The sequence below is a fragment of the Podarcis raffonei genome, chromosome 5, assembly GCF_027172205.1.
Source record: "Podarcis raffonei isolate rPodRaf1 chromosome 5, rPodRaf1.pri, whole genome shotgun sequence".
In the NCBI taxonomy this organism is placed as follows: Eukaryota; Metazoa; Chordata; class Lepidosauria; order Squamata; family Lacertidae; genus Podarcis; species Podarcis raffonei.
In genome coordinates, this window is record NC_070606.1 from 73191222 (window position 1) to 73219175 (window position 27954).

Below are 27954 nucleotides of genomic sequence, written 5' to 3' on the forward strand. Positions count from 1 at the left end.
CATGGAAGCTATGGAAAGTTAGCATCTTAGATCACTGGAAGCACCTGTAATAGCTGCCCTATGTTGATAAAGAACTTTAGGAAGCTCAATCACAGGGAAAGACTAACAGGTTCTTTTAAACATCTTTGGCTAATGTAGTTGACTCTCACTATCTGGTGTATGCAACAACATCTCTGAAACACACTGATTCATCAGCTAGTTAACAAACAGTGCCTAACAACTCAGAAGTAAATCCTATGGGATTCAAGTATGGTAAGAATTGTAGCCCAACTCAGCAGCATCAGTGGAATTGTCAAAGGAAGGAGTTCTTTATAGATTACCAATGGTTATGGGTTGGATATCCCTTAACTACAAGCCTAGTCTTATGCATGTTACTCAGCAGTCTCACTGAGTTAAAGGGTGCTTACTCTCTAGCAAGTGTACATAGGGCTGCAGCCTTGGACAACTTTGATTTTGTGGTACTTGTAAACATTTAAAAGTGCAGGTTGGCTGAATGCAAGTTAATAGAGCACAACATTTTTGTGTACATTTGAGTGCTGGATTTGGGCTAGCAGGGGGCAATATAAAGAACATGACATTTTTTTGCAATCTGAGTGGTTTATTTGGAAAACTTTTGGCTGGAAATCCAAACCAGCCTCTGCCTCACCTAACCTGTACTAATAATAACGGACAGCACTGCAGTAGTCATAAACCTCTTTGCCTGAAAAATGGGCTGTACTGGTGGCGTTGGAAATTGCAGGTGCCAGCCTTTTCTTTTTAAGGGTTTGATTATAAGTGCCTCACTCAGAACAAGACCTGGGTACAAGAAAATCTCTAAAGACAATGAGATGCCCCCCTCTTATTTTTTACTTATTCTGTGTGGAAGCAAAATGAATGATTGACAGGAAAGTAAGAGGGAAGAGAATAACATAATCCATGAGAGTTATGTTTTGAAAAAGAACCTATAAATACACAAGCAGATAAATTTCCAAAAGGAATACATGTACTGTAATTCAGTAACCACAATGCAAGCGTACATGTAACTAAGCCCCATTAAATTCAGTGGGTGTAGACACAAGACTGCAATTCATTTTACAGTTAGTTGAAGTGTCCCTATGCTTGTGGAAGTTAAAAGGAAATATCTCCTGAGATCATACTTCTGGGGGTTTGGGTGGAACTACAGAGCAAGGCAAGAAATCCCACTTGCTGAGCATAATGGTTAAAAGCACCATCCTAGGCTAGTCTACTCAGAAGTAAGTCCCACTAAGTTTATAAGATCAGGCTAGTGCAGTGGCTCATCTAGTCCAGCATTCTGTTCTCACAGTGGTCAGTGGAGCTTCCTCCCAAGTATGGGTTTGAAAGCACTGATTCGAATCTCACAGCCCTAACTCCAATATCGGAAAATAATAAAAATTGATATACCTTTTATCGTAGGATTGTAATGTGCATGAAGCGCCCTGAGCATGCGAACGTGCAACGCATGTATATACATATACATATGCTGCTTCTTGGGAGAAAAGCAATGACAAACCTAGACAGTATCTTAAAAAGCAAAGACATCACCTTGCCAACAAAGGTCCGTATAGTTAAACCTACGGTTTTCCCAGTAGTGATGTATGGAAGTGAGAGCCGGACCATAAAGAAGGCTGATCGGCGAAGAATTGATGCTTTTGAATTATGGTGCTGGAGGAAATTCTTGAGAGTCCCATGGACTGCAAGAAGATCAAACCTATCCATTCTTAAGGAAATCAGCCCTGAGTGCTCACTGGAAGGACAGATCCTGAAACTGAGGCTCCAATACTTTGGCCACCTCATGAGAAGAGAAGACTCCCTGGAAAAGACCCTGACGTTGGGAAAGCTTGAGGGCACAAGATATATTACTTTGAAAGCAAGTGGGGAGGATCTACAAAACCTTAGCAGGATATTAAGCTCCCTTCCCTGCTCTTAACCCTGAATATCTAGGTCTTCGCCGCCCGCAGCCGCCAGTGTATCAAAAAAACCTATCTGCAAATTCCGCAGCAAACTGAAGCTGAGCATCACGTATGAGCCAAATCCCCCACACTTATATAAGGGCCTGAGCTCTCTTACAGCACATGGGTCTCATCACCTAAACCACGCTGCATCGCCAGAAGCAGCAGCGAAATGAATCCACAGTACGGTACTTGCTTCCTCCGAAGCAGCATCGTGACCACAGTAAAGATGGCCGCTGCACCTTCAGCCCCTGCCGGCTACCTTTTTTTCCTCCCCACCCCTTTTCTCGTCACGTGAGGTGTCACGGCTCATTCTTCCCCCCGCCGGTTACGGCAACTCTGTGGGGCCAATCGGGGTCGGTTTTTTTTTTTGTTTCGTTTCGTTGCTTCTGTTCCAGGGCTGTGTAGGCGAGGGGCTGCTTGGATGCCCTTTGGCTAACGGCCCCTGAGAGAGAGAGAGAGAGAGAGAGGTACCGAGACCAAAGCGGTCGGAGTGGATACCCGGGACCCAAGAAGCCGCCTCCCCGTTGGCCTCAGGGTGAGAACCGGAGAGAGTGCTGGTCTGGGCCTTCCCTTCTCCTCAGAAGGAGGCGGCGGCGGGGGCGCGGGAATGGGGAGGAAGCTGCGAAATTAGCACACACGCCTCCCACCACCGACCAGATGCCCGAGTCCAACCGCCGTTGCGCCTGGTTCCCTCAGCATTGGCGGGAGGGGGGGGGCTTTATTCCCACCCCATCTTTGAACCCCCTTCCTCATAAATAACGGTCCCTCAGCCCACACAGGTTCCTATCAAATCGTTGCCTCAGCCCGCCTCCCCGGCCGTTGCCGTTATTCCTCGCCCCCACCCCCGTCGCCGAGGCCTTTGTTACTGTCATGTCAAATCCCCCCCTCCAAAAAAAATTACCCATTGACCTGTTGGCTTACTGCGCTTTTCTCGGTTTCTGACCAGAGTCTCCCCCCACACCACCACCCTTCCCCACCTCTCAGTTCGGCTATGGCTGTAATTTCTATGCTCAAGAGGCCTTTACATGCTATATATTACATGCTTTGTGCTGAAGGTTCTTGTCAAAGCACCCAGCTTGCCACGTTGAGGAAATGGGTGCTGAATTGGGTAGACCTCTGCTCCGATCCTGCCTTGGGCTCTCCTGAACTGTTACTACAGAGTTTGCCTTATGAACCTGTTACGCTCCTTGCCCTCAGGCCGTTAAGCATTGCAAACCACGTCTTTGGTGCGCCTTAAGAAGAGCCCTGCAGGATCAGCCCAAAGGCTCATCTCATCCAGCTTCCTCTTCTCAAAGGAGTCATCATGGGAAGCCCGTAAGCGGGATCGGTGCACCGCAGCACTTTCCCCACTTGTGGAGTCCCAGCGACTGGTATTGCGAGCCAAGGGTCAGACACTCCTCTGTTGCCTGAAGATTTGGGTAACAACTTCTGGCAGTGCTTTTATGCCAAAAAGCATAAAGATTTCTGCATGTGCCAGCAGTTCCACTGGCTTTTCCCCAAACCGGTGTCCTCCAGATGCTGCCGATGTAGAGTGCTTCAACCTGACACACTCATCCACAGGTGCACAAGGCTTTACAGGGATTAATGTTGGTTCTTTGGGCTTTCTTCAGTGGTTGAAGGGATTGGCCCTGGATTCTTGGCCTTTGCTATCAAAGTCGGACCACAGGTACCTCATCTATGCTGTCCTTTGTTCACATCTTATTCTGCATCTTAAGATTCTCAGTAGGGGTTGAGCCTTTTTACAGAAGTGTGAACATGCTGACGTCCATGTCATAATTGTTCCCACTTTTCTGTATGGCAGCAAAATAATATCTCTTGCTACATTGCAACATATGCAGCGTGGTTAGTTGTATTCTGATTTCTAAACTCCCACCACATATACTTATTCACCCTTGTGAGATTTGCAATAAACCATATGCTTAAGTAGGCAGATTCCCTGTCTTGTTTTTGGATCTGCTTGCCATGTAGCCTAGGATAAAAGCAAGTGTTAGAAACCAAGTAGTCTCTGCTTTGTTGTAGTTATATTTAGAGAGGCACAAGCAGAATCTATTTTTCTTTAGGATGGTTTAATTATTTTGTAAATTTAGCAACTGCCATCTGATTGCATATTTTGCTCCTTCAAGAGTACATCTGTTGAATTATACTTCCATTCTTGTAAAAATCAGAACTGGGGACTTAAAAATTTGGCATTTATGAAGCCTCATAAGTTAAGTATATGGAAGATATCTGACATTTACTTACTGAGCTCACATTACGGAATAGATGGGTACAGATTAGATATGTCATAGGTAATAAATATTTAATTATGTAATATGCCTAATGCTGTTTTCTGTTCTTTTTTTCCCTCCCCCCCTTTACAGCTCGAAAGCAGTTGTCATGCTGTCTTATGTACAAAAGTTCCACTGTTTAGGGATACTGTTACGTAAAGTGAACAGTGCTGCAGTGTAGTGATATTAAAACGTTGCAAGCAAACAACAAAATGAGCAAGCGATCAAGCAGTGACATTCCTGTAGGAAGGTTAGTGAAAGCTGTAGAGTTGAACTTGTGCTTGCAGAAGCAGATAGAAGATTGACTCTTGTAGGTATTTTTATCTCTGTTGATTGCAATATTTAAAAAACTGTTATCTAGCCTAATGTGTTCCCTTACTTGAGGAAAAGGAGGCCTTGCCTCCTTTTCACAGAAATTTGGATAAAGAAACAATAGAAATGTATTCTTCAGTTTGCAGCACAGGTAAACATTTGGTAGTTAGCGCCTATACTTGCAAGCAGACTAGTGGAATTTTGGTGTTTTGTGGAGCTACATCTCATTGGCCTCAGCCAACATGGGCAATGGTCTGGGACTTGGAGTCCCACAATATCTGGAGGGCTCTGTGTTGGCTGTCTCTGCCTTAAATGTTAAGAAATCCTTAATATGAATCTATATTGGTGAATTTAAAATGCATACAGGTTGTAACTGTTAATTTTGTTTGATTGGCTTTGGAGAAGTCTCATTATTTGAGAATGGAGAATGCTGATATGGCCTGCGTTGTCTTCCATCAGAACACTGGCATCTTCAAAAGCGTGCTTTGTTCTTGGCCAGTGGTGGCTAAGCTTTTTTGGCCCAAGGGCCACTTTCACCCTTGGCTGCCCTTCTGGGAGCCACATTCTAAAGTTGGGCATGGCCAAAAGAGTGTGGCCATTCCACAGTCTCCTGCACAGTGTTCCCCCACACAGCAAAGGACACAGGCAGTTAGGTGCATAGCCCCTTCTCCTTTACTTGTATGCGCATAGCAGTTAAGGGGAGAGGTTAATCTCCCCTGTTCTTGCCTGTTAGAAAGATATGTCTTTAAAATAAATTGCCCAGAGCTAGGCACTCATTTGGAATAATTAGTACTATTTAATTTAGATGGTTGTAGATGCTTAATGAATCTTGAAGCAAGAATCTAAGATGTGGGGTGAAGCTGGGGGAAAAGAGGTACAGAACCCTCATTTTTTGAAATGAAGGTCAGAATGTGAGACTTGCTCACTTGCGGGCTCTCTTTGCACCCTGTATGCTTAATATTAGTGGAATTGGTCTCTTTACCATCTGCCTCCAATATGGTTGCCCTGGGTTGGCATAAATTGGCCACATTTGCACAAACAAATTTCTGTTTAATAAGGCTTTGATATCTTTGTGCAAAGATATGTAAAAGTTTCATGCACCCACATGCAGCTCCTGTGCTCTCACTTTGCCCTGTTCAGGGAAGTTTTTAATCTGTGATATTTTAGTGTATTTTTGGTTTCTATGGAAGCCGCCCAGAGTGGCTGGGGAAACCCAGCCAGATGGGCGGGGTACAAATAATAAATTATTATTATTATTATTATTATTATTTGCTTTGCCCTTCACACACGAAGCTATGGTTAACTCTAGCTTCCTTTTGCATCTGAACTGGGAACTATGGTTAATGGCTTTCAAACAAGCCAAGATATGGAAGCCAACTTTAAACCTTGGTTTATATTATGGTTTGTTTGAAAGCCATTAATTAATTAATTATGTTTTTTATCATTGCATCAAAACCAGAAGCTGTGGATAACTGGCTATGTGGCTTGTTTCTCTACTCACACGGAGCAAGCAGTAAAGCAGGTGTATGCAAATTTTAATTCCAATGTTAAATCATAGGGGGCATCTTATACACGATGACTGTGCTGCACATCCACCATTACATAGACTTAAAACGCATTCTCTACCAACAGTGGAAGACTTCAATTTACTGTGGATCAAAACCCATGTTGTGTTTCTTTTTACTACTGAGGGGTAATTCAGGTTGTTTTATCTCGTATTAGGATGAGCACGACAGCATTCCCATCTCCGGCTGCCGAAATGGCAGAAATGAATCGAATTCAATATGAAATGGAGTATACTGAAGGGATCAATCAGAGAATGAGAGTTCCGGAAAAACTCAAGGTTGCTCCACCAAATGCTGACCTTGAACACAGTGCTCATGAAGGGGGGATTCCAAATGCCAGTGTAACAATGCAAGTTCCAGAGCGGATTGTAGTGGCAGGTACGTTTGCCTTCAGGTGGACAGAAGTGACAAAGCAGCATGCTGTCAGACTTCACACCCATTCAATTTATTTTTACATATGAATTTGAGTGTGATTTGCTTAAGACCAGCCAGTGAATTCATACTTCATATGGGATTTGAGCTTGATTTTACCCAGCTCCAGCAGTCTACCCATCGAGCCATTTTGAATAATTTGTTAGTAAAATGTTCTTGATCTTAATATTAACTTACAGGTAATAGTGAAGACATTCCACTCTCCAGGCCGCCAGATCTAGATCTTCTCCAGTCAACTCCATTCAAGTCTCTGTCACTGAAAACACCTCCCCGTGTTATTTCACTCAGTGAACGACCACTAGATTTCCTGGACTTAGAGCGAGCCCCTACTCAGACTCCTCAAAATGAAGAGGCTAGTATTCTTTATGCCTTTAATTTCATTATGTTTTGTTTCAATATTATATTTAATAAGTCAAAAGAGAAGTCAAATATTTATTGCTTTATACTCCATTTCAGATCAGTACTATAAAATAGGTTACTGCTTTGTAAAACACAGTATATTATTTTAATACTCCCTGTTGAAAGCAAAGATACCCCCAGAACACTTTTTTTGTGTGGTGCTTACTTGGTTGTATTTTTGGTACCAGGCTGCTTAGACATAATTTGGGCTATCTTGATTGTTTTTATCTGGCTTATAAGACTTAATGCCTTTTGGTCTTCAGGTTTTTATGATAATTTGGATTTGCATCTTAATCATTTGTATTTTATTATTGTGTAAACTGGCATAAGAATTTTAGTGGAAGGGCTGTATATGTTCTTGGACTACAGTTCCCATCTTTCCTGATGTTCTGTGCTTGCTGGGGCTGATGAGAGCTGGGAATCCTACAATGTCTAGAGACCCAATGGTTCTCTATTTCTGTCTTAAACCAAACTTAATTTCAAAAGCTGTTGGTAAACTTAAATTATTTTTGGCATTTTTTTCTCATTTTAAAAATTGGGGACATGCAAGAGAGGGGAGTCTTTGTTCTCCTTACTTTCCAAAATATCAGGCAAAATGTCACCATCCAGGAAGACTGTTTTTATTCATTTTCTGCTTTACTAAAAATGAAAATGGTTCAGTTGTTGATATTAGGTAAAGCTGGATACTGATGCCATAGCAGTGGTGAAAGACGTATCCCCCCCCCACTTTGTTTTGCAGGTTCGCTCAGTTGGGAGACTGAAAAGAGAACGCTCCATGAGTGAAAACGCAAATCGTCAAAATGGTCAATTGATGAGAAATGAGTCAATGTGAGTAGAGGGGTTATTGGCGCATGCAACATTTGTAGAAAAAGCTTATTCATGTGTTCCTTACCAGTTCATGCTTAGGATATGCCTTTCAACTGATTATCTTCTTTATAAAGAGAAGTTACTTAATCTTACACAGCTACAACTGACTTTCCAAATATTTTTTGTTCTGTTTGTTGGAATAATAACTAACTATTAATGAAGTAGATTTTGTGTGATTGTTCTCAAAACATTTTTTTCAGCTGCAGAAAACAGCATTTGCTAAATGTCTTCATATAGCAGCATTTGGTATCCCCCCCCCAGTATATATGTATATAGGGACGTGGTTGGCGCTGTGGGTTAAACCACAGAGCCTAGGACTTGCCGATCAGAAGGTCGACGGTTCGAATTCCCATGATGGGGTGAGTTCCTGTTGCACGGTCCCAGCTCCTGCCAACCTAGCAGTTCGAAAGCACATCAAAGTGCAAGTAGTTAAATAGGTACCGCTCCGGCAGGAAGGTAAACGGTGTTTCCGTGTGCTGCTCTGGTTCGCCAGAAGCGGCTTAGTCATGCTGGCCACATGACCTCGGCCAATAAAGTGAGATGAGTGCCGCAACCCCAGAGTCAGTCACAACTGGACCTAATGGTCAGGGGTCCCTTTACCTTTACCTTATATATGTATATATTGCTAAAATCTTGTTCTTAATTTAAAAAAACAAACAAATGCATCACTGGATCAGCTTAAAATGTGTTAACTTTGGCTGCAATCCTATATCTACCTACCTTGGGAGTAAGACCCTATTAACTCAGTTAATAGGATTGCATTGTTAAACAGCCAACTTAACTGTGTGTTTATCATAATGGTTCAACACATCTTTGGAAGTCTCCTGGTACATATCAAGCTAGAGGTTGATACCCACCAGTCATGTTCAGTTGAAATTAATGAACTTCACTAAAATGACAGGTGGATATCACCCAAAATCAAATATGACAAGCTATATATCAGACTGTATATCTTCACAGGAAATGCATCATTTTCTGTTCCTTTTTTAACTAGCACTTTTTGCGTGTGTAATTCTTCTGGATAAAGTGAAAATGTTCTTTAACACTTCGTATGATAATTTTTAATAGTTCCTTTTTTCCCTGCATTGAATCCAGACTAAAGTGACACTTGAGCTCCATTGAAACAGAGGAGCAATTTAGTCGTGACAGACATAAGTTCTTTTAATTTCAGTGGGGGTGGCGCTGTGGGTTAAACCACAGAGCCTAGGACTTACCGATCAGAAGATCGGCGGTTCGAATCCCCGTGACAGGGTGACCTCCTGTTGTTCGGTCCCAGCTCCTGCCCACCTAATCAAAGTGCAAGTAGATAAATGGGTACCGCTCCAGCGGGAAGGTAAACGGCGTTTCCGTGCGCTGCTCTGGTTTGCCAGAAGCAGCTTAGTCATGCTGGCCACATGACCCGGAAGCTGTACACCGGCTCCCTCGGCCAATAAAGCGAGATGAGCGCCACAACCCCAGAGTCGGTCACGACTGGACCTAATGGCCAGGTGTCCCTTTACCTTTACCTTTAAAGTGTCACTAACCTAGTCTGGATCCAGAACTCTCTTTATAGGATAAAGAAAGTTTGTTTCTAAAATACATTTATAGTGGATTTGTGTGAAGGGAAGTATTTCATATTGTTATTGGATCTACTTGAATCTTCTGCTGCCTGCATGCTTAGAATTAATTACATCGTCTTTGTTTATGCAGTGCAAAGGACAGAGTGGGTCTTTATTACAAACTTATAAATGCTGATTCATTAAGACTATGGGGTGATCAGTATCTTTTAATTAAGATTCTTGTAGTGAGGTAAACACTTCATTTTGCTTCCAGCTATGAGCCTGAAGAAAGAAATCACTTTCCACTACTGTTTTCCTGCTTGTCCCCTGTTGGCAGGAGAGGAAAGTGGGGAGATGGAAACAGCTAGAACAACAACTCCTTGTCTCCTCTGTAGTTGAAGTTATATGCTATCACAAGGGTGACTGGGCGTTCAAGGTCTCACAGAAGGGTTTCTAGCTATCTGTAGGTCACTGTTGGAGCTGGTGTTCATTTCTGGTGTTGTGAGGCCTCTTTGTGAGGTTGGTGCTGTGATGACTCATTCAAAGGGTAAGTGGACGTTGGATATAAACTATGTCCTCCAAGTGTCAAGCTAAGGTATATGACCTTTCCTGAATCTAACTGCAGCCATCACAGTACTTTTGCCAATCCCACTTGCATTTGAAAAGGGTAGGATGATATTCTAGTGCTGCAGTGGTGAGTTTTACATGGACTGAATTAAGGGTGTTGCTTGATGTGGTATACTGATAGCATTGCCTTCTCAGTTCTGAGTTTCCAGGCTGCTGCCTCCAGTTTTCATTTTCAATTTGTTTCCTGTTTTTCCACAAAAAAAGAAATTGTGGCCAAAGAAGCTAACAGTGTATAAATAGTCATCCTTTCAAGTGCTGTTGTGCAGCATTTTGGCAAACACATGTTTTTCTTTCTTTTGGAGGGTGCATATGCATGTTAGTAGTTGGAACTGTGGCCATGCATGGCAAGTGCAATCGCACAGGATAGCTTCCACATTCTAGTATAGGAACTGTGACATGGCATTCTAGTATGTTTGTTGCAACAATGAGAAAATTCTGTGCCAAACCTTACCATGTCTAGAAGAGGAATTGGCTCGGTTCCTTTTCCTCATCTGCCTTCTTGGAACAATATATGTTGTCATTTCTGCACTTGCCATACAACTGTATGTAGTGGCTTTCCTGATAACCTTTTGAGCATACACAGATTCTCAAATGCTTTTGAGGACTAATAATAACTAGGCACAAGAAGTGATAACCAGTAATGATGATTGCCTTAATGACCTTCCAATTATTTAGAAAGTTGCTCCCTCTTTAAGATATTAACAACTGTGATTAATGGTGGCACAGTCTTGAAACTGTCCTGAGAGTTAAAATGCCAAGGTACCAGTCACCCTTCACAGCTAAAGATGAAACGTAAGCTTGACCACTAATTATAACCATTCACTTTTAAATATGTCAAGTGTGTACTTAATGCATTGCCATCTAAGAGACTTGTCTATATTGTCTGATTTGATTTTTTAAAAATATTCTGTATGCTTGGTTCCACCTGTAATTAAGACACAAATTAACGGAATATGAAAATTTGTCATTCTTGTAATGAATTTGGGAGCATATTTTTGCTTAGTTTTTAACTATAAAATTTGAGAACAAATTTTAGGGATAAACAGTGGTTGGTGGAGAGGACAAGGTTGCATGTTTCTGGCATACTAATCCTACATGAGCGTAGTAGAGATATGTGTGTGCAAAATCCAACACATATCAGCTGAACCATGTGGTTGGTTTGTGGATTGACTGCACTGTTCAGACCTATGCACTTTGGATTTTATGCATGCAAATTTTAGGCCAGTGCAAGGATATCAGGTGGGCCCAGAGGCCAGATAGGTATCATAATCAGGGTGGAAAAATATGACAATGCATAACTTCTATTTGCAAATATATTATTTCTACATAAGTGGCTTAGCCAGCGTGTGTTTTTTGGGGGGGTACGCATGCACCTAAACATTTTGTGAATCTAAGTTTGGCCTCATTGAGGGGGCAGTATTTCAGTATGAGTAGGAAAATGAGAGTACCCCTAAACATTTTTTTTAAGAAAAAAGCACTGTTATAAGCAATGTTATTAGTTGTAGAAATACTGTAGGGAAGTTGGTCTTCTTCAAGTTATTGTTCCTCCGTCTCTCCCTATTGATAGTTAAAAGCTGAGGCTTCTTAGATCACTAACTTGAAACAGGGAATAGAGAAAGGGGAGAGACATAGAATTTTTAATAAACCCTTCTTTTCTTGTGCTAGTCTTGAAGCTTCTTGCTTTAACTTGCTGGAGGAAGTGACTGCATATCATAACTAATGAGAAACTGTTGTCAGATTTTAAGCTGAATATGATTTTGTACATGTTCCTGAATTTCCCACAATTATTTATGGGTTTATATTACTTGTGATGTCATTATGAATGTTGTCTGTTATTTCCCCTTTGCCATTTTGTAAATAGTTTCACCCCCAAATTTGTAAATAAGAGTTTGATCCCTAATATACATCTTATCACACAACCTGGGGAAAGCTCACCAGAGTGCATTCTTTGCATGCAGAAGGTCCCATTTCAGCTCCTATCCTCTCAAGGTAGTATTAGGAAATATTCCAGTCTCGAATGCTGGACAGATGCTTCCAGGTGTAGACAATACTGAACTGAATGAAGTGATGGTTTGATTATTATATAAGTCTGTTGTATAGCTTTTTGAGTGTATCTTAGCTTTGACTTCGGTTTTTAGCACCACATTTTCTCAGACATTATATACATAACTAGCCTTGCACAGAGTCCCTGAAGACAATCTTTGTGGCGATAAAAGCAGTAAATGTAGTTCATGAGCAGATGGTAGATGAATCAGTCAGGTTTTTTTCTTTCAACAAACCTACTTGTAGTCAAATCCTATACATTCTGAGGAAGTTCCATTGAATTCAATTAGCTCTTCTCCTTGGTATGGTTTAGAGCAGTGGTTTTCAACCAGTGTGCCATGGCCTTGAATGATGGTCAGAGGTGCCCTTGGGCAACACTGTCCTCTGTCTCCTTCCCTTCCTCCTCTGATGCCCTTTCACGTATCTGCCTCCCAAAGGCTTGCACAGCTGTTTTATTGCAGCAGCCCTGGCTATAGGCTCTGCAGGCTCTGGGAGGCACCTCTTTTTGGGGCGGGGCAGGGCAGGTCAAATACCAGGGACCGCAGCAGTAGCAGTCCAGAGAACTCCCAAGGAGAGGAGGCTGAGGGAATACTCCACAGGGGAGGGTGTTCGAAAAACGGTGAGAAGGTGCCAGTTCTGCAGGCAAGGGGTGAAATAACTGGGCTTCTGAGCCCCACAGGGGTGCCACAGAAAGAATGTAGTTGGTTAAGGGAGCCGTGGACTCAAAAAGGTTGAAAATCTCTGGTGTAGAGGGTTTCCTCTTCAGTCATAGAATCAGTCCCAGCAGGTCTTGACCACCGTACAGTCATACCTCAGGTTGAAGTAGCTTCAGGATGAGTATTTTCGGGTTGCACTCCGTGGTGACCCAGAAGTAACGGAGCGCATTACTTCCAGGTTTTGCTGCTTGCGCATGTGCAGATGCTCAAAATGACATCATGCGCGGAAGCGGCGAATCGCGACCTGTACATGCACGGACGTGGGTTGCGTTCACTTCAGGATGCGAACGGGGCTCCGGAATGGATCCTGTTCGAATCCAGAGGTACCACTGTAGTTGGTTTTCTGGTATGTGAAGATAGCAAAGAATAAAACAAATTTCAGCTTATATTAGCTGAAAAATATATTGTTAGGTATATTTCTTCTCAAGTGGATAAGTGAGCCAGTCATGAGAACGCTCTGCATCCCAGGCCACTCACATTAATCACAACAAATCCCCTTCTCCTCTGTGTCAGGTTCAGTATGGCATCATGATGCCCTAGTCATATTTTGTTTGTCTACTGTTCTGTCTAGGTTCTCAGAAGCCTAAGCCAGTTAAATCAGTTAGTCACATGGCCGTATTTTGGGCAAATCACGTTTCATGGCCGACTCACTTATCAACCTGAGGTCCTATTCACAGTAAGAGACCCAATGTTCCATTTTAGGTAGTAAGCTTGCTGAGACAGGGACCTGTTCTCTCATTTTATTTATTTATTTAGTAAAACACCAGAATCATAGAACAATATTAATTTGCAGCCTTGTGTTTGCTAGAATAGTTGTTTTTGGTTTACTTGCAGAACTTCATATCCGAAAATCTGCATTTTACTGTTGCTGAAGTAACAAGGTACAAGAGGTTTGCAGTTCTAATGAGACTTCCTTGAAAGCAAGTTCCACTGAAAACTCTTTGAGGTTTCGTTTTATTTAAATACATTCAGGATTGTGAGAATAGCCTTTCTTATTTGTTGGTTGTGTAAAACATAAGTAATAATTGTCTATTTTAAGCACAACAGACATAGCCTCCCTGTGAGAATATAGGGTTGTGTGTGAGGATATAATTGCAATATATAACCTAAATATAGTCATTTTTAAAGGAGCTATTTCTATAGAATATATACGTATTGTACAGCAGGCTTGGCAGACTATTATATGGGGACACTACATTTGTATGTGTGTTTTTTTTTTTGTTTTTTTTTTTGAGGCCCAAACGTTTTTATTTCCAGGTTATCGGTACTGCTTTTACTTTTCTCTTTCCACAAGTTCTGTATTTTTCTCTTTCTAACATTCAGTAAGGATTTTTAAAAATTGTATTTTACATATAATTGTTTTGTTCTTAAACAGAGGATAGGCATGACTGCCTTTCAATCCCTTGATGGATTCAAGAGTACCCTCTTAGTTCATCAGGTTCATTTCAAAATAATTATTTAAAATGTTGCTTGAAAGAAAAGTGCTTGTTGGCTTGCACCCAGATTGTGTCATGAACTGATTATTCAGAAGGACTTAAAATGCTACACCTCTAATGCTTCTCTTCCTGCTCTTAGTAAGGCAGAGTTCAGACTAAATGGTAAAATCTTGATTAATGTAGTTAAACCTCAAAATTAAAGTACAACCTTAAATGTGGAAAGGGAGAAATGTTTCTTTTTAAACAAAAACAAAAAAGGTCAATACTACAAGCTTTGAAGATTTTGCTTAGTACTTTTGCCTATTCATATGCGTAGTTTTCTGAAATCTTGTTGGGATCAATAGCTCTCTCAGAATTGACCTTTGAAAAATAAAAGTTTAATCAATATCCTGTTGAAGTGAATTGCAAAATTCCCATTTATATAGATGGTGCTGAATTGCACTTTCATTTGTCTTATAGGCAATGAGTGCTTTTGATGCAATTTTTTTGGTTAATCCTCAGCCTCTTGCTTTCAGGATAAATGCTAAAATAAATTTTTGCTTATTGGAATATTTGGGATATAAGAAGCCTTCACCAGTGTTTTTGCTATCTTGCATGTTTCTTTTGTAGTCCTATATTTGCATGTTTTTCACATAGCCCTGTATTTGCAAAAAACAATCAATCAAACTAGTATGTTTATGTCACTCTTGTTTTATATAGGCTTCTGTTTTTCAGAATGATTTCAACATACTCTCCTCCAGTCTCTGAGTAACTTGAATATATTTGAGGCTGTGATCTGCATTGTATGATTCTGGCATACAGTGAATCCAAATCTGTCTTTACTATCTGCTAAAGAGTGCTGTTGTGTCCTGTGTTTTTAATACAGACCTGCTTATTATCATGCCTCTGGTTTTTAGTATTCTTTGATCACAATGAATCAAAGCCATTATCCTTGATATTTTGCCTCATATAAAGGGTTCCAAGAGTCAGTTCACAAGATACCCACTAACATTTCCTTAATGTGGTTTTTAATCTGTTGATGGGGAAGGAAGAAGAAAAAATGGGGGTCAGCTTTAATTTTTCAAAAAGGGTTGGTTGATGGATGATTTTTTTTCCTATCTGAAACCTGACACTAGTGTTTCTCTCTTCATTTGCTACACTTGCACAAACAGTGTGACACCATCACCTCAACAGGTTCGTGTCTGTCCACCCCAAATGTTCTCTGAAGATGGATCTAATCTTTACTCTGCTCGGGGCATATTGTCGCTTATCCAGTCTTCTACCCGTAGGGCTTACCAGCAAGTCTTGGATGTGCTGGATGAAAATCGCAGGTGATTGGCCATCACTGATTCTGCCCAGTTTACTGCTTTTTACTTCCCTTTCATTTCCTAGTTAATTGGTTTTGGTTTGCTTAAATTACATGAAATAAAATTAACTCTTTTTTCTTTTTTTTTTGCTTTTGCTATTTGCGAATGACATTTCCAAACTTCACATTTCATGGAGCTTAGTTGTCTTATTTCTTTGGTCAAGAGTGAAACTGAACAGTGACTTAAAACGTCAGTCTCACTCTCATTGGAAATCCAAGAACAGAAGGGCAACAAAGTGCTACAAACATAGCTGCATACTCTAGACAAAGTTGATTGTTTAAATCCTCTTGCTTTCAGTGGGAGAGTTTTTGTTCTTTTTGAACGCAACTGAGAGTTTGAAATGTTTTAAACACAAATCCCAAAATGGCCTTAATAAACTAAAAATTCAAGGTCCACTAATATTGAGGGGGGTCTAGATGAAAATGCTTTTATTGACATTCATCTCAGCTGAGTCCTATCTGCAATTCCTCTGATTATTGTGATAAGAAAAACCTACATTGAAAGGCAAGTCATATAGTAGCTCTGGACAGAAACTGGAAAAAAAATCTGTTCTTAAGATCTGCTGCATGGGGGAAGAGACTCTTTCAAAAAAAATACAGAGTCTTTGTTTGTTGTCAATCCACCAGTTAATTGGAGGTGGGTGTGCAAATATTATTTTTATACAATTTAATTTGTAAGACCTCTTTACATATGAGCCAGGTATTTATTCATTTTTTGTTTCCTTTTCACACCAAAATAAGTGTTATTTTCTTATAAATTACATTTTTTAACCCAGTTGTGTCTGGACCCTCTCTTGTTTATGTAACTGTCTTATCAGACTACAGATCAGAAGTCTGCTCCTCTGTCACATTCTGCTAGTGGAATATTTTTGTGTTGGCTTTTGAGAATCTTAGCCATACTAGAGAATATTACCCAAATAAATATCTTTCTTTAGCAGCCATAGACCCTGTGATCCTCTTAGAGGTGCGGGGGGTGCTGAGGACACCTGTGCAAATGAAAGGTTCACCTCCTTTGCCATAACTTGTTTTTACAATGTGAAGGGCCTAGGTTGGGGTTCAGATAACTGCAGAATCCTCAGTTTGCAGTTTCTTCCAAAGCCAGTTCAAAGGAGCTTTTAGTGGGGAAGCAAAGCCTTAAATCCCTTCCTCCTTCAAGTCTTTGTACTAATTTGAAACCAAGGGTGGTTGGAGGAAGCAAACCTAAACCTACTGCCTTAAAAGACTAATAATTGATTCTGTATGTTCAAACTTTTATGGTAGTAATCCTGATCTAAGAGTTTGTCAAGCTCCAGTACATGTGTGAAGCACCACCTTACCATGGGCTGCTCACTGTCAGGAGGAATTTTGTTTGTTTTTTATTTAATATTTGTGTCCTGCTTTTCTGCTTTAGAAATCTTGCAAGTAGAAAACCTTACACAAAGTAAAACAGTAATTTGGCATGCACCAGAAAGATATGCACACATAGCTTCCCCAAATTTAAATAGAAAGTTTTAATATACTTTTTTCATTTTTATTGGGGGGGGGGAACAAAAGCTTTCACTTTTATCCCATCAGTGAGTTCTCAAATTTTATAAACTATTTGAGGTTTTTTTCTTCATTTGGTATATTAATCGTAAGAACCTGAGTGTTATTGGAAACTCATTGCAGTTGTTGCCAATGTTCATTTTCAAAATCTAGGATAACATCCTTTTTCTTCAGTTCTCAATACACCTTTTTGTCAGATGAAACTTTTCTAACCTGCATGTATGAATGTGAAATTTGGAAAATGCATCACTTGCATGGCTGCAAAATTATGTCTTTTTTAAAAAAGCATTTCACACTATACTCTTTCTTTTATTGGCCTTGGTAGCATATTCTCACTGCTTAAAAGGTATGTTTTCTTTAAGTGTAAGTACAATACTTATTTCAGTGATTGAGTTTTGGCTTTGTTCTTCTTCCTAAAGCTTCTGGTTTTAGTTCTGTTTTGGTTTTCTCTTTCAAAATATTTTTCTGGTTCCTTTTCCTACCAGTTTTGCATAACTATACCATGTTATACTATAATGAATTGAAATGTTGAGAATTTATCATTGCTAATAATACTATGGTAAAGTAACTCTTCTCTGTTCTTCAATTCCCTGCCCCACCCCACTCCCTCATTCCCAATATGGGAATGCCTTGGTAAATACCAACACTTTAGAGTTAACTTGGTATGGTTCAAACTATCCCATGTGAGCAAGGTGCTGTGCATGAAAAACATTTTATAACCTGGATACTTAAGTTACACACAAGTATGTTATCATAGGGACATCAGTAAATATGCCCAAGTTAGTGAAAAAGTACTCACTGGACTGAACTATTCCTATTCATGTTGCCTATTATTTCTCTACCTTAGCTTGGATAATGAAAAGGGGTCAGATTATCTCTCATTTTTAAGAATCCTTTATTTTAGTGGCTGAGAAATTACAAAAAAGTATACTACCTGCAGCTTATGGGTGTTTATGTTTTACAGGCTGTAGCACAAGAGAGGACCCCTTTAATACATCTTAGGTTCTGCGTATTGGTTTGGATCCAGACTTAGTCATTCTTAGTCATGATTAATGTAAGTTTCCTTGGTTTCAGTCCGTGCATGACTGAACCTGAATCCAACCCATTGCATATTTTGTAAAATCTGACTCCATTTAATACCTAAAATAAGCATCATGTTGGTGATTCCTTGGCTCAGTGGTAAAGCATCTGCATACAGAAGGTTCCAGGTTCAATATTCAGTATCTTCCAGCAGGACTGGGAGAGACCCTTGTGTGAAGCCTGGGAGATCTACTGCCAGCCAGTGTAGTACTGCGCTAGATTGACCAACGGTCTGAGTCTGCATAAGGCAGCTTCCTATGTTCCTAGTTTTCACGAGCATTTAAAATTAAATATTTATAGCCAAGTCTTAGTACTACTCTGACAAAAAAATTTATTGTTAAACCACTAAACTAAAGTGTGTGAAATCTGAAGTCTTACAAGCATACTTCCATTGCAGCAATGAAATTCAGCTTCTGGTCCTCCTCCCTTCTGCTCTCCCCCACATGCCTCCCAAATGCTCTGGGTGATCTTCTAACTCTCTGGGGCACATTGGGGGGCTGCTGGGGGGCACACATGGTTGGAGAGAACTCATTAAAATTTCATTTTGTAAGCAAAGAAGTCCAAACCTGATAGTTTGTTGCTGAATGTATATTTTCTAATATAAGAAATTGCTACATTAAGGCTGCAATCCTTAATAAGCCCATGGAACACAATAGAATGTTTGAGTATGTTTGCAAAGAATTGTGATCACAGAAGGATATATATGGCATTTTAAAGGCAGGTATAGGAAAATTAAAATCAAGCAGAAGTAGCCATCTAGTAGATGGCTAGTGATTATTTGCTTTCTATGCCTTATTTTCTTTAGGGAATAAATACTGAATTTTGAACATGAAACTTCCAAGTCAGTTAAGGCATATATTAATCTGGGACAAATTTGAGCAGCTGCATAGGGCTTAAAGTCATAGTTGAATGTGCTACTTGAAGCATTACTATTTGCTATGAGGTTGTGGTCATTAGTTTGTTAATGCAGAATAATATCATTCATTCAATACGTCATTTCAAGATAAAATTTGGTCATAGCTCGGTTGTAGAGTGTAGCTTTCACATACCAAAGATTTCTGGTTCAGCTCCTAGCACATGGGTAAGGCAAACGAAGGCCCTGGGGCCAAATCCGGCCTAATCACCTTCTAAATCCAACCCGCAAACGGTCTGGGAATCAGCGTGTTTTTACATGAATAGAATGTGTCCTTTTATTTAAAATGCATCTCTGGGTTATTTGTGGGGCATAAGAATTCCTTCATTTCCCCCAAAAAATATAGTCTGGCCCCCCCACAAGGTCCGAGAGACAGTGGACTGGCCCCCTGCTGAAAAAGTTTGCTGACCCCTGACCTAGCATCTCCAGTTGAACTTTTTTTGGTTGCTGTAATTATGCTTCTTCCCATATATTGCCAGTCAATAGCTATTGCAGACTAATGCTTCTGAGGTGGGTTAAATATATATATCTGTGAAAAGTACTATGTGAGAGATGATAGTATGATATGGAACCTTAGGGTGGAATTCAATGTCGCACACTTCCAGTCATTCTATTTGTGCATTGCAGCTTGCCAGATAGCATGACCCCCCCCCCTTGGGGCATGACCTTGGCAAGCAATGGCCATGCATATTTAGAATCTCCCTAAGTCTATAAAATATTAAACCTGGTAATGGAATGCCATCTATTTTTCCACTTATGTTGAGTATAATGCACTGCACTACAACTTACCCATGTTCTGATGTCATTACCTTGTGTTTCTCTGTACCCCACCTTTCTTTTCCACATCTGGCCGTTGCTGGTAGACACTTGGTAACACTCAGTATAGGGAATTGAGACACAGGATGGACTGTGTCTCATGTTATGCAGAGAGTTGGAGGGAAGCTCTCAACTGGCCACCATTTCTTACAATGTGCAGTTCCAACTTAAGAAGAATGAACTCTGGGCTTGTTCAGATAGCAGCACACTGTTGATGTATGATGTATACAGTTATTGTATTTGGTTTTTACTGGAAGTGCAAAACCTTCAGTTGATCAGTAGCTGTGGTCTAAAAAAAGTCAGGTATGTAACAGGATTCTTCTGTTTTAACAGCAGTTTGTACCCCTGGTCTTCTCATTTCCAACAGAACATGGGTATTTATGGCTTCTTGAGTGCCAATTTAAAAAGTATTCAAGTGAGTTGTGAACAGGATTTTTTGTTTATTCTCTCATTGTGGGAACATATTTTTCATCCCTCGTGATTGTAGAGAAATAGCGATGACAAGTTTCTTTGGAAAAACATAGACAATACAGGAGAATTAAGTCGAAATTGTGGTGGTTGCAGAAATAACCTTTTCCATGGGTCAACTCAGGGCAGTAAGTTACTGTACCCCTGTTGTTACAGTTGTTTTCCTTCCTCCTACATTTTTTCTGAGTTCCAGTCATTTTGTCTATACAAATTATAGAAACACTCCATCTCTGACACAAAACAAAATTAAACAACTCGATAAACATAAACTGTGTGAACAACACACATAAAAATAAACTGCAGCCATTCTGCCCCCAGAGTATATTTTTAAAAATGTGAGTCCCATTGAACAAAATGTGACTTATTTTAAGACTACATATTCAGCAGATCAGGCTGTAAGTAACTAAAATCAAGGACTGTTAGTTCCTGGGCAAAATAATGTTTCTCTAAGAGCTGGAAAATAAATGTACATGCTGTTAAGTTAATAGTTGTACAATTTGAAACACACTGCAGAACTCAGATTATTTGAGGCTATAGAATAGGAATGCAAGATAACCTATATGGACTCAGCGGATTATCCTGTTGAGAAACTAGTCCTTAAGTAGTAGGAAGTGCACAAAAATAAATATGGTGCATGATTATAATTTATTGTGCAGATTCTTCCTCATTGATATCTTTCTTTTAGGAAAACAGTTTTTTAACTCAAAATAGTCTTAATCCAGTTTTCAGGGGAAATGTGTAGGCTTAAAAACTGTTAGAGCAGGGAGAGAAGAGGAAGTGGCAGTTTTGTTGCTTGAGTAGATGTACATCACACAACTTTAGGTATCGCCCAGTAGTCTTACATAATATAACATTAAAAAAAAAACAAGTTATTGGGAAAAATAATTTTAGACCCTAGCAGCTGTGGAATAAACAGCCACAGTGTTCTGTTACGATTTATGGTCGCTTTAGGCCCCCTTTGACAAATCTTTAGTTGTGGTTATGCACACTGAATTGTTGCATGGAAAACTTTAGTTTAGCTTCTAACATGATTGCACCTTGACCGTACTTTAGATGGGTGAAAATGATCTATATAGTTTTAAAACTATATAATCACATAAAATACCTGCATGGGCTACTTGTATGCTACTGCATCACCTTCAGGGTTCTTAAAGCCCTGAGCAGCTTCAGTCAAGAATACTGTAAGGACAGCTTGAGCTCTTATATTCCAGCTCAGTTACTGAGATCACATGGAGAAGCATTGCATCCCATGTTCAGAAGCTTTGTGAGCAGTTGCATGCTGTGGAATACTCTTCCAGCAGTGATTTGGTAGTGTCCTTGCTGCTAATTTCCAGGTGTCTCTTGAAGGACTTTATATGTCTACAGGCCTCGTCAGTTGTTTAAACTTTCCAAAGTAAGCCTGTCATTTTTATGATTATTTTATATGGTATTTTATGTTTTTGTGTATTTTGTTGTACACCACCTAATTATTTTATATGAGAGAATAGTAGATCAGTATTTTAATAAACAAATAATGTGTAAGCGTTAGTTCCAACATTTCTTCACAAATTTTGTATCTGGAAAAGCTACAAGCAAATAGTTAAGTTCCCTTCGCACATTGGTAATTAGTATTTATAAAACGGAATATATTGAAAACATAACCAGGGTTTATATTTGTAGTGTTTCAGTATAACAGAAGAAAAATATTTAACAATTTTTTGTCTGGTTTTTTATTCTGCTTCTTTTCTCTGCCTTCCCTGTTTTCTTCTTCTGTCTTGTGTCTCCTATCTACAAAACTTGCCCTAGGCCAGTGTTACGTGGTGGGTCTGCTGCTGCCACTTCCTCTAATCCTCATCATGACGCCAGGTAAATTTGCACTTAGTTAGCCATTCTAGTCTCTATTCAGCTTTCACAAAACCTGAGACTAGCTTGCTCCTGAACTTTACTTGAAAGTAAACCCCTCTGAGTTCAGCAGAGCTTGCTTCCTGCTATTAATTGATATATAATCATTTTTATCGAACAGGCTGTGATTATGTGTATGTACTAATCTAACTGCTGGTTTCTATATTAATTTTAAAACCCTTTCACTGACATTCTTTTGCATTGTACTATGCCTGCTGATTCTATGGATGAATCTTATAATAAAAGTATTTGATGCATTTCCCATTGATTTTAGCATTCAATATAAGACCCGAGTTCAGGTTGGAAATCTGTTTCAAAATAACTAAAAATCTGGTGAACACTCCAACAAATTTTGCAGTACACAACTCATCACAGAATTAAAGAGAGAGAAAGGGTGAGATCCACCTGTCATCTGTCAACAGAAGGATGGAGCAAGCTTGTTTTCTCCTGCTCCGGAGACTAGGAGCCAAACCAATGGCTTCAAGTTACAAGAAAGGAGATTCCAGCTAAATATCGAAGAAATTTCTAACAGTAAGAGCTGTTCAGCAGTGGAACAGACTCCCATGAGAGGTGGCAGACTCTCCTTCATTGGAGATTTTAAAGCAGAAGTTGGATGGATCTAGTTGAGGTTCTTGCATTGTAGGGGGTTGGACTAGATGGCCCTTGGGATCCCTTCCAGCTCTGCAATTCTATGATTCTATAAGCCCTGAACAAATACTTCTGCTTGAGCAATGGGTCTTCCCCCCCTTAATTGGCTCTGAGTGGATCAGGAGAACCCATGGAACAACAAATGGGGAGGGGGACAAGGGGAGGAATTCATTCTGACTGACAAGCTGAAATGCTTGCACAGGCGGAATGATTGGAAGAGCATCATGTTGAATTCCACCCCAAGTAGTTTTTCAAATAGAAATCTAAAGTTAAATCAAAAAGTACTTGTTAAATAATGCCAGTGGGTGTACAGAATGCTTTCCTTCTCCCTCCTTTCCTATGTTCCTTTTACTAAGTCTACTTGGATCTCATGGTATACAACTAAAATATTATTCTCTTTATGCATTTAAAAAGTTTTGTTTTCTCCCTCTCCAGTCCCTGGTGTGGACATAGGACTGTAAAACTGTTTAACTTGTTTCACTATTGACAGAAATAGGAAAAAAAATTTTTTTGCTATTCAACTTTAGAAAATTGGTTTGGACTTTGAAGAAACAGGTTTGGCAATATTTGGTTTTTAAAATATGCCCAATATGGTTTACAAAAGGAGAATGGAGCACATTTAATATAAAAGTTTCCTGCTGGTTTACAGAAAGGAAATAATTTACAATCTCATTGTGTAAAGGATTATGCAGGGCTCCCCTGTGCATTTAGAGAACTGTATGTCTGAGCGTAATGAAACCCATAGCATATGAATCTAGTGCCCAAATATAACTTGAAGTTTTTAAGCTTTTTCATTTAGGAGTTCAGTGGAGAAAGAAAAAGAGAGAATAAAAGCTCGTGGTACCTAGGGCAGAACAAGTACTTTGCAAGAATAACCCCTGGAGGCAGGGGAACCTTTGTAAAGTAAAAAGGAGTTGGTTCATTTATCTTTCCTCATCTACCTTTCCAGACCATCAGTGTGCCACAAACTGTTAGCATAAGTATATACTGAGATAGTAGGTCTAATATTTTTAAATGCATATTGTAAAGGTTTTGAGTAACTTTTGTCTGCAGAACATCACAAGTCCTTCTGTAATTAAGGCTGCAGTCCTGTTTCCACTTTCCTGGAACTTTGTCCCATTGAACTCAGTTAGACCTAGATGTTTATAGGATTGCACTGTAAGGCATTCGTTGCACAGACTGTAAACTGATAGGCATTCAGAGATGGTCTTTGTATGCATCTTTCTTAAGCCACAAGACTTAAAATACAAAAATAAAAAATAAAAAAATGGTGCTTGTGGGTTGCTGTAAAACTTGTCCAGTACTACAGAACCAAGTCCCAAATTTGAAATTATGTACTATAAAATAAAATAAAAACCCCCAAAATGCAATTGCTATGGAAAACAAGTGCTAGTACAATTATAACTATAATTATATAATTATAACTATATATTTGGATTTCTCTTTTGGGTTAGTGGTTAGTGTTAGATCAAAGGCTATTTATTTACTGTGCTTTTTCAGCTGTGAGAGCTAGAAATCTAGGTCAAGATTGAATGTTGCAAAATTGGGCATCCACTAGTGCAGCAAGGCTTCTCTTTCCTTTCTTCCTCAGTAACCCCTTAGGCGACCCCAAAATCTGATCCAGAAGGCTGAGAGACCCCCTGGAGCAGATTTTGAGGGTACAGAATATGGGGGACTAGAGGGGAGGAGAGAAACTGAAAGTCCTGTTGTACCTCGCACTTGTTGGTCTGCCCCCTGGCTCCTGATCTAGTTCTTCCAACTCCGCCGGCAACTGCCTCAGAGATACTGCTGGCACCGGTGAAGGAACTGATGAGTGGGGAAGGATCCTCCTCACTGGTGCCATGGAACCCCACAACTCACTGGACTATTTCCCCAAATCCTCCTCCTCACTCTCCCATTCCTCTGCCTGCACATCCCCTCTCCCCCCAACCCCTTCATCCTCCAACTCCTGCCAGTCTCTTGATATGAAGCAGTCTTTTAGATATTTGGGGTGTTTAGGGCTTTTAACACAAGCACCTTAAATTGGTCCTAGAAACAAACTGGCATTCAACGCAGCTGTACTAAAATAGAGGTTGTATGAGATCTAAATGGAACCCCAGCCAGTAATCTGACCACTGCGTTTTGGAGACATTTAGGTTTTTGAGTCATCTTCAAGGGCTGCTGCACATAGACTGCATTGCAGCAATGCAATCTGCAAATAACCAGAGCATGGAGTACTGTTCAGAAGGGGCCATAGTTGGTGGGCCAGCCAGAGGTGGGAAAAGGCACTCCTAGCCACCTGAGCTCCCAGTGGCAATGTTGAATCCAAGCGGACCCCAAAGCTGTGGACCTGCTCCTTTCAAGGGAGTCCAACCCCATACAGAACAGGCTGTCTTGCCACTTACTGGACATGAGAACACGGGACACATAATTCCTCTGTCATTTCAGGCTTCAGCTCCAATAAATTTGGGAAACTTGATTGAAACTCCTGAAATTTATCAGGAAGCCCAGAGCCGGTGATGTACTAGACATTATGAAAGGCACTTTATACATAAAAACTAACTGAGAATATTTGATCATAGCTCCGTCAGTACAGCATGAGATTCTTCATCTCAGGGGCATGGGTCTGAGCCCCACATTGATCAAAAGATTCTTGCTTTGCAGGGGGTTGGAATAGATGATCCTTGTGGTCCCTTCCAAATACAGTTCTACATTTAGATGGAAATTGCTAGAGAGAGAATTCAGCCAAGGTTATGTGTTTTTTTAAAACAGCAAATCTGTGTATGTAGGAAAATAAGAACATAGTCAAACCTGTTCAAGAAAGCACTTTAAAATGGGTTGCCCCCCCCTTTCATCTAAAGAACAGTTAATTGTATATTTTGAATGGAATCCAAATACGCCCAGATGTATACTATGGTCACTCCTATATGCACCTGAGAGGATCTACTTATTTCCTTTCCCATTTGTAGCCCCTCAACCTGCATTGCATACAACTATGGAAAGGCCTCTGAATTTCAGCAGTTGCTTTTCAGAGGGCACAGGGAGAATGGAGAAATTGAAATGACCCCATGTGTGCACAAAAGACCAGCCCGTGTGCAGTTAAATGTGTGCCATTTGAGGCATATTTTTGTTTGTTTTTTATCTCATAGATATACCCTTTCAAATATGGATACAACATTTGAGGGAACACCAGAAGATGTCACTGTTGTGGATGCTGTTTCTTTAAGACGACAGGTAATTAAAATGCTTCAACTATTATAGTGGAAGTTTGTATGCCTCTTTCCAGTTTAGTCAATGCAGGATGTAGTAAGATTAAGAATGTAAGTTCCGAGGGGGGGGGGAATTAAATTTGGAAGTCTGAATACCACAACTTTTTCTGTGGCATGATGATACAAATTCTTTTCTTTGAATGTTAATATGTCTATGAAAAAAGCTTTGTGAATTCTCAACTCAGAAACATTCTAATATTATATAGGAACTAAATAGTGCATACATGATTGAAGGGAGAGGAATTGAGAAAGAAGAACCCACTTGGATGGAAAATATCCAGGGGTGAGGTGTGGCTGCCAGTCAATGTGTTTAAGGTTTAGTTTAATGGTAAACAAACAAACAAACCATGCAGCAGAATGGAATCTGTTCTGTTTTGTATGTTCTGTATCTTATATTTCTGTTAGGTTTCTATTCTCTTTTACTGGTTTTAAGCAGCTGAATTGATTTGCTTGCTTTCCATACTTGTTTTGGTTGTATTGTGATTTATTTATACTATATTGATACATGGGCCTATTTGCATATCATAGTAAGTCATAAACCACGGCTTAGTGTGAATGAGTAAAGTGCTAGCGCATGCTGCTTAGATGTTCCTGTTTTTTTTCTGTCCTAGCCGGATACCTATCAAAGTTGGTACACAGACTCTCCACCTCTAAAATGAGAGATCCAGCCCACACATTTTTTTGCATTTAAAAAGGATGAGATGTAGACTGGAAGGACAAAAATCAGAAATGGAAACTGAAATTTTCCATTGTGAATTTGCCAGAAGTAGGGATTTCTAAACCCAGCATTGATATAGGTATAAAGAGCCAGGGTTTTGAGGCTGGAATCCATGTGTGTGGCATCAATGTACAGAAATATTCTGCTGTATTAACAAGAACTGCAGACTTCCATTACTAAGTCCCCCATGTGAGCAGACTTTTGGGGTGAGAAGTGATACAAATCTGAAGTACATGAACGAGAAAAGTCTTGAAATAATTAGTAAACTTATAGTAAGCACTAAAATTGAAAAGCATTTCCTTTCTTTTTCTTTTTTAGATAATTAAACTTAATCGTCGTCTACAACTTCTGGAAGAAGAAAACAAAGAGCGTGCTAAACGAGAAATGATCATGTACTCCATTACTGTAGCTTTCTGGCTACTAAATAGTTGGCTTTGGTTTCGGCGCTAGAAATGGTCACAGTACTTCAGAAGATTTGTCAGTGGAGAAACATATAGAGAATTTGCAAAGTCCTTTGTTTCATTCTCTGAATTGTATGGTGATTTAGGATCCATGCACTGGATATTTCTGACACAGTAAACAGCTGTAACATAACTTTACAATGTTAAAGGGATGCCTGGATGATTGTGTATATATTTTCAGAATTGTTGTATCATCCTATTATCTTCCTTTTGCATGACATGTACATTTGCATTGAATTATTTTGCAAAGGGAATTGCCTCCAGATAACAAAGGTATACTGCAGACAGTTCTCTCTTGTGTAGAAAGAAACAACTGGGTTTTGGAATTACCTGCAAAATGGCCTAACTTATGGTTTCTCATTGTTATTCCATAATTAAATGTAGCACCTTTATAGTTCACCTTATTGCACTTGTTTTATTTTAGCCAAATTTCAGGTAGTAGAGCAGCAGATTAAAAAGCATCCTGAGTATCTCTCATTCAAGCACATGTACATATTGACTAAAATACATTCTTTGCTAAAATAAGTCAGCAGATTATCCAGAGGTGTGTGTAAGATGTATTTGAGCTTTAATTTTGCAATGTTTTTTCTAAAAAAAGAAGAAGATGGTTTTTAAGCAAATCTGTCCATGAGTGATCTTAAGATTATGGAACAAAGTACCAATGTAATGTATTTAATAAAAGTCAGCCCAAAGCAGTA

The 27954-nt window shown here is 39.8% G+C and overlaps 1 protein-coding gene across 7 annotated transcripts; it reads left to right on the forward strand.

The window, feature by feature from the left end:
- Window positions 1-2262: 2262 nt before the first annotated feature.
- MFF (mitochondrial fission factor) lies at window positions 2263-27954 on the forward strand. 7 transcript variants are annotated; one of them, XM_053390088.1, is made up of 10 exons: window positions 2263-2487; window positions 4313-4469; window positions 6254-6474; window positions 6708-6880; window positions 7667-7755; window positions 10677-10751; window positions 15306-15464; window positions 22086-22145; window positions 25958-26042; window positions 27114-27954. In XM_053390088.1, exons 2-10 carry the CDS (start codon window positions 4432-4434, stop codon window positions 27243-27245), a joined length of 1032 nt encoding a protein of 343 aa, XP_053246063.1. In that variant the 5' UTR covers window positions 2263-2487; window positions 4313-4431; the 3' UTR covers window positions 27246-27954. The 7 variants fall into 7 exon arrangements, with proteins under 7 accessions (XP_053246063.1, XP_053246058.1, XP_053246057.1 ...); XM_053390083.1 differs by lacking the exon at window positions 10677-10751 and adding an exon at window positions 3563-3618 and having other exon boundaries at window positions 2264-2487; XM_053390082.1 differs by lacking the exon at window positions 10677-10751 and having other exon boundaries at window positions 2264-2487.

Coding starts and splice junctions, on each gene's coding strand:
- MFF (XM_053390088.1), top strand. CDS start 4,432: ATGAGCAAGCGATCAAGCAGTGACATTCCTGTAGGAAG. Junction 7,756..10,676: donor TTGATGAGAAATGAGTCAAT/GTGAGTAGAGGG, acceptor CTGTGATTAATG/GTGGCACAGTCTTGAAACTG. Junction 10,752..15,305: donor TTCACAGCTAAAGATGAAAC/GTAAGCTTGACC, acceptor TTGCACAAACAG/TGTGACACCATCACCTCAAC.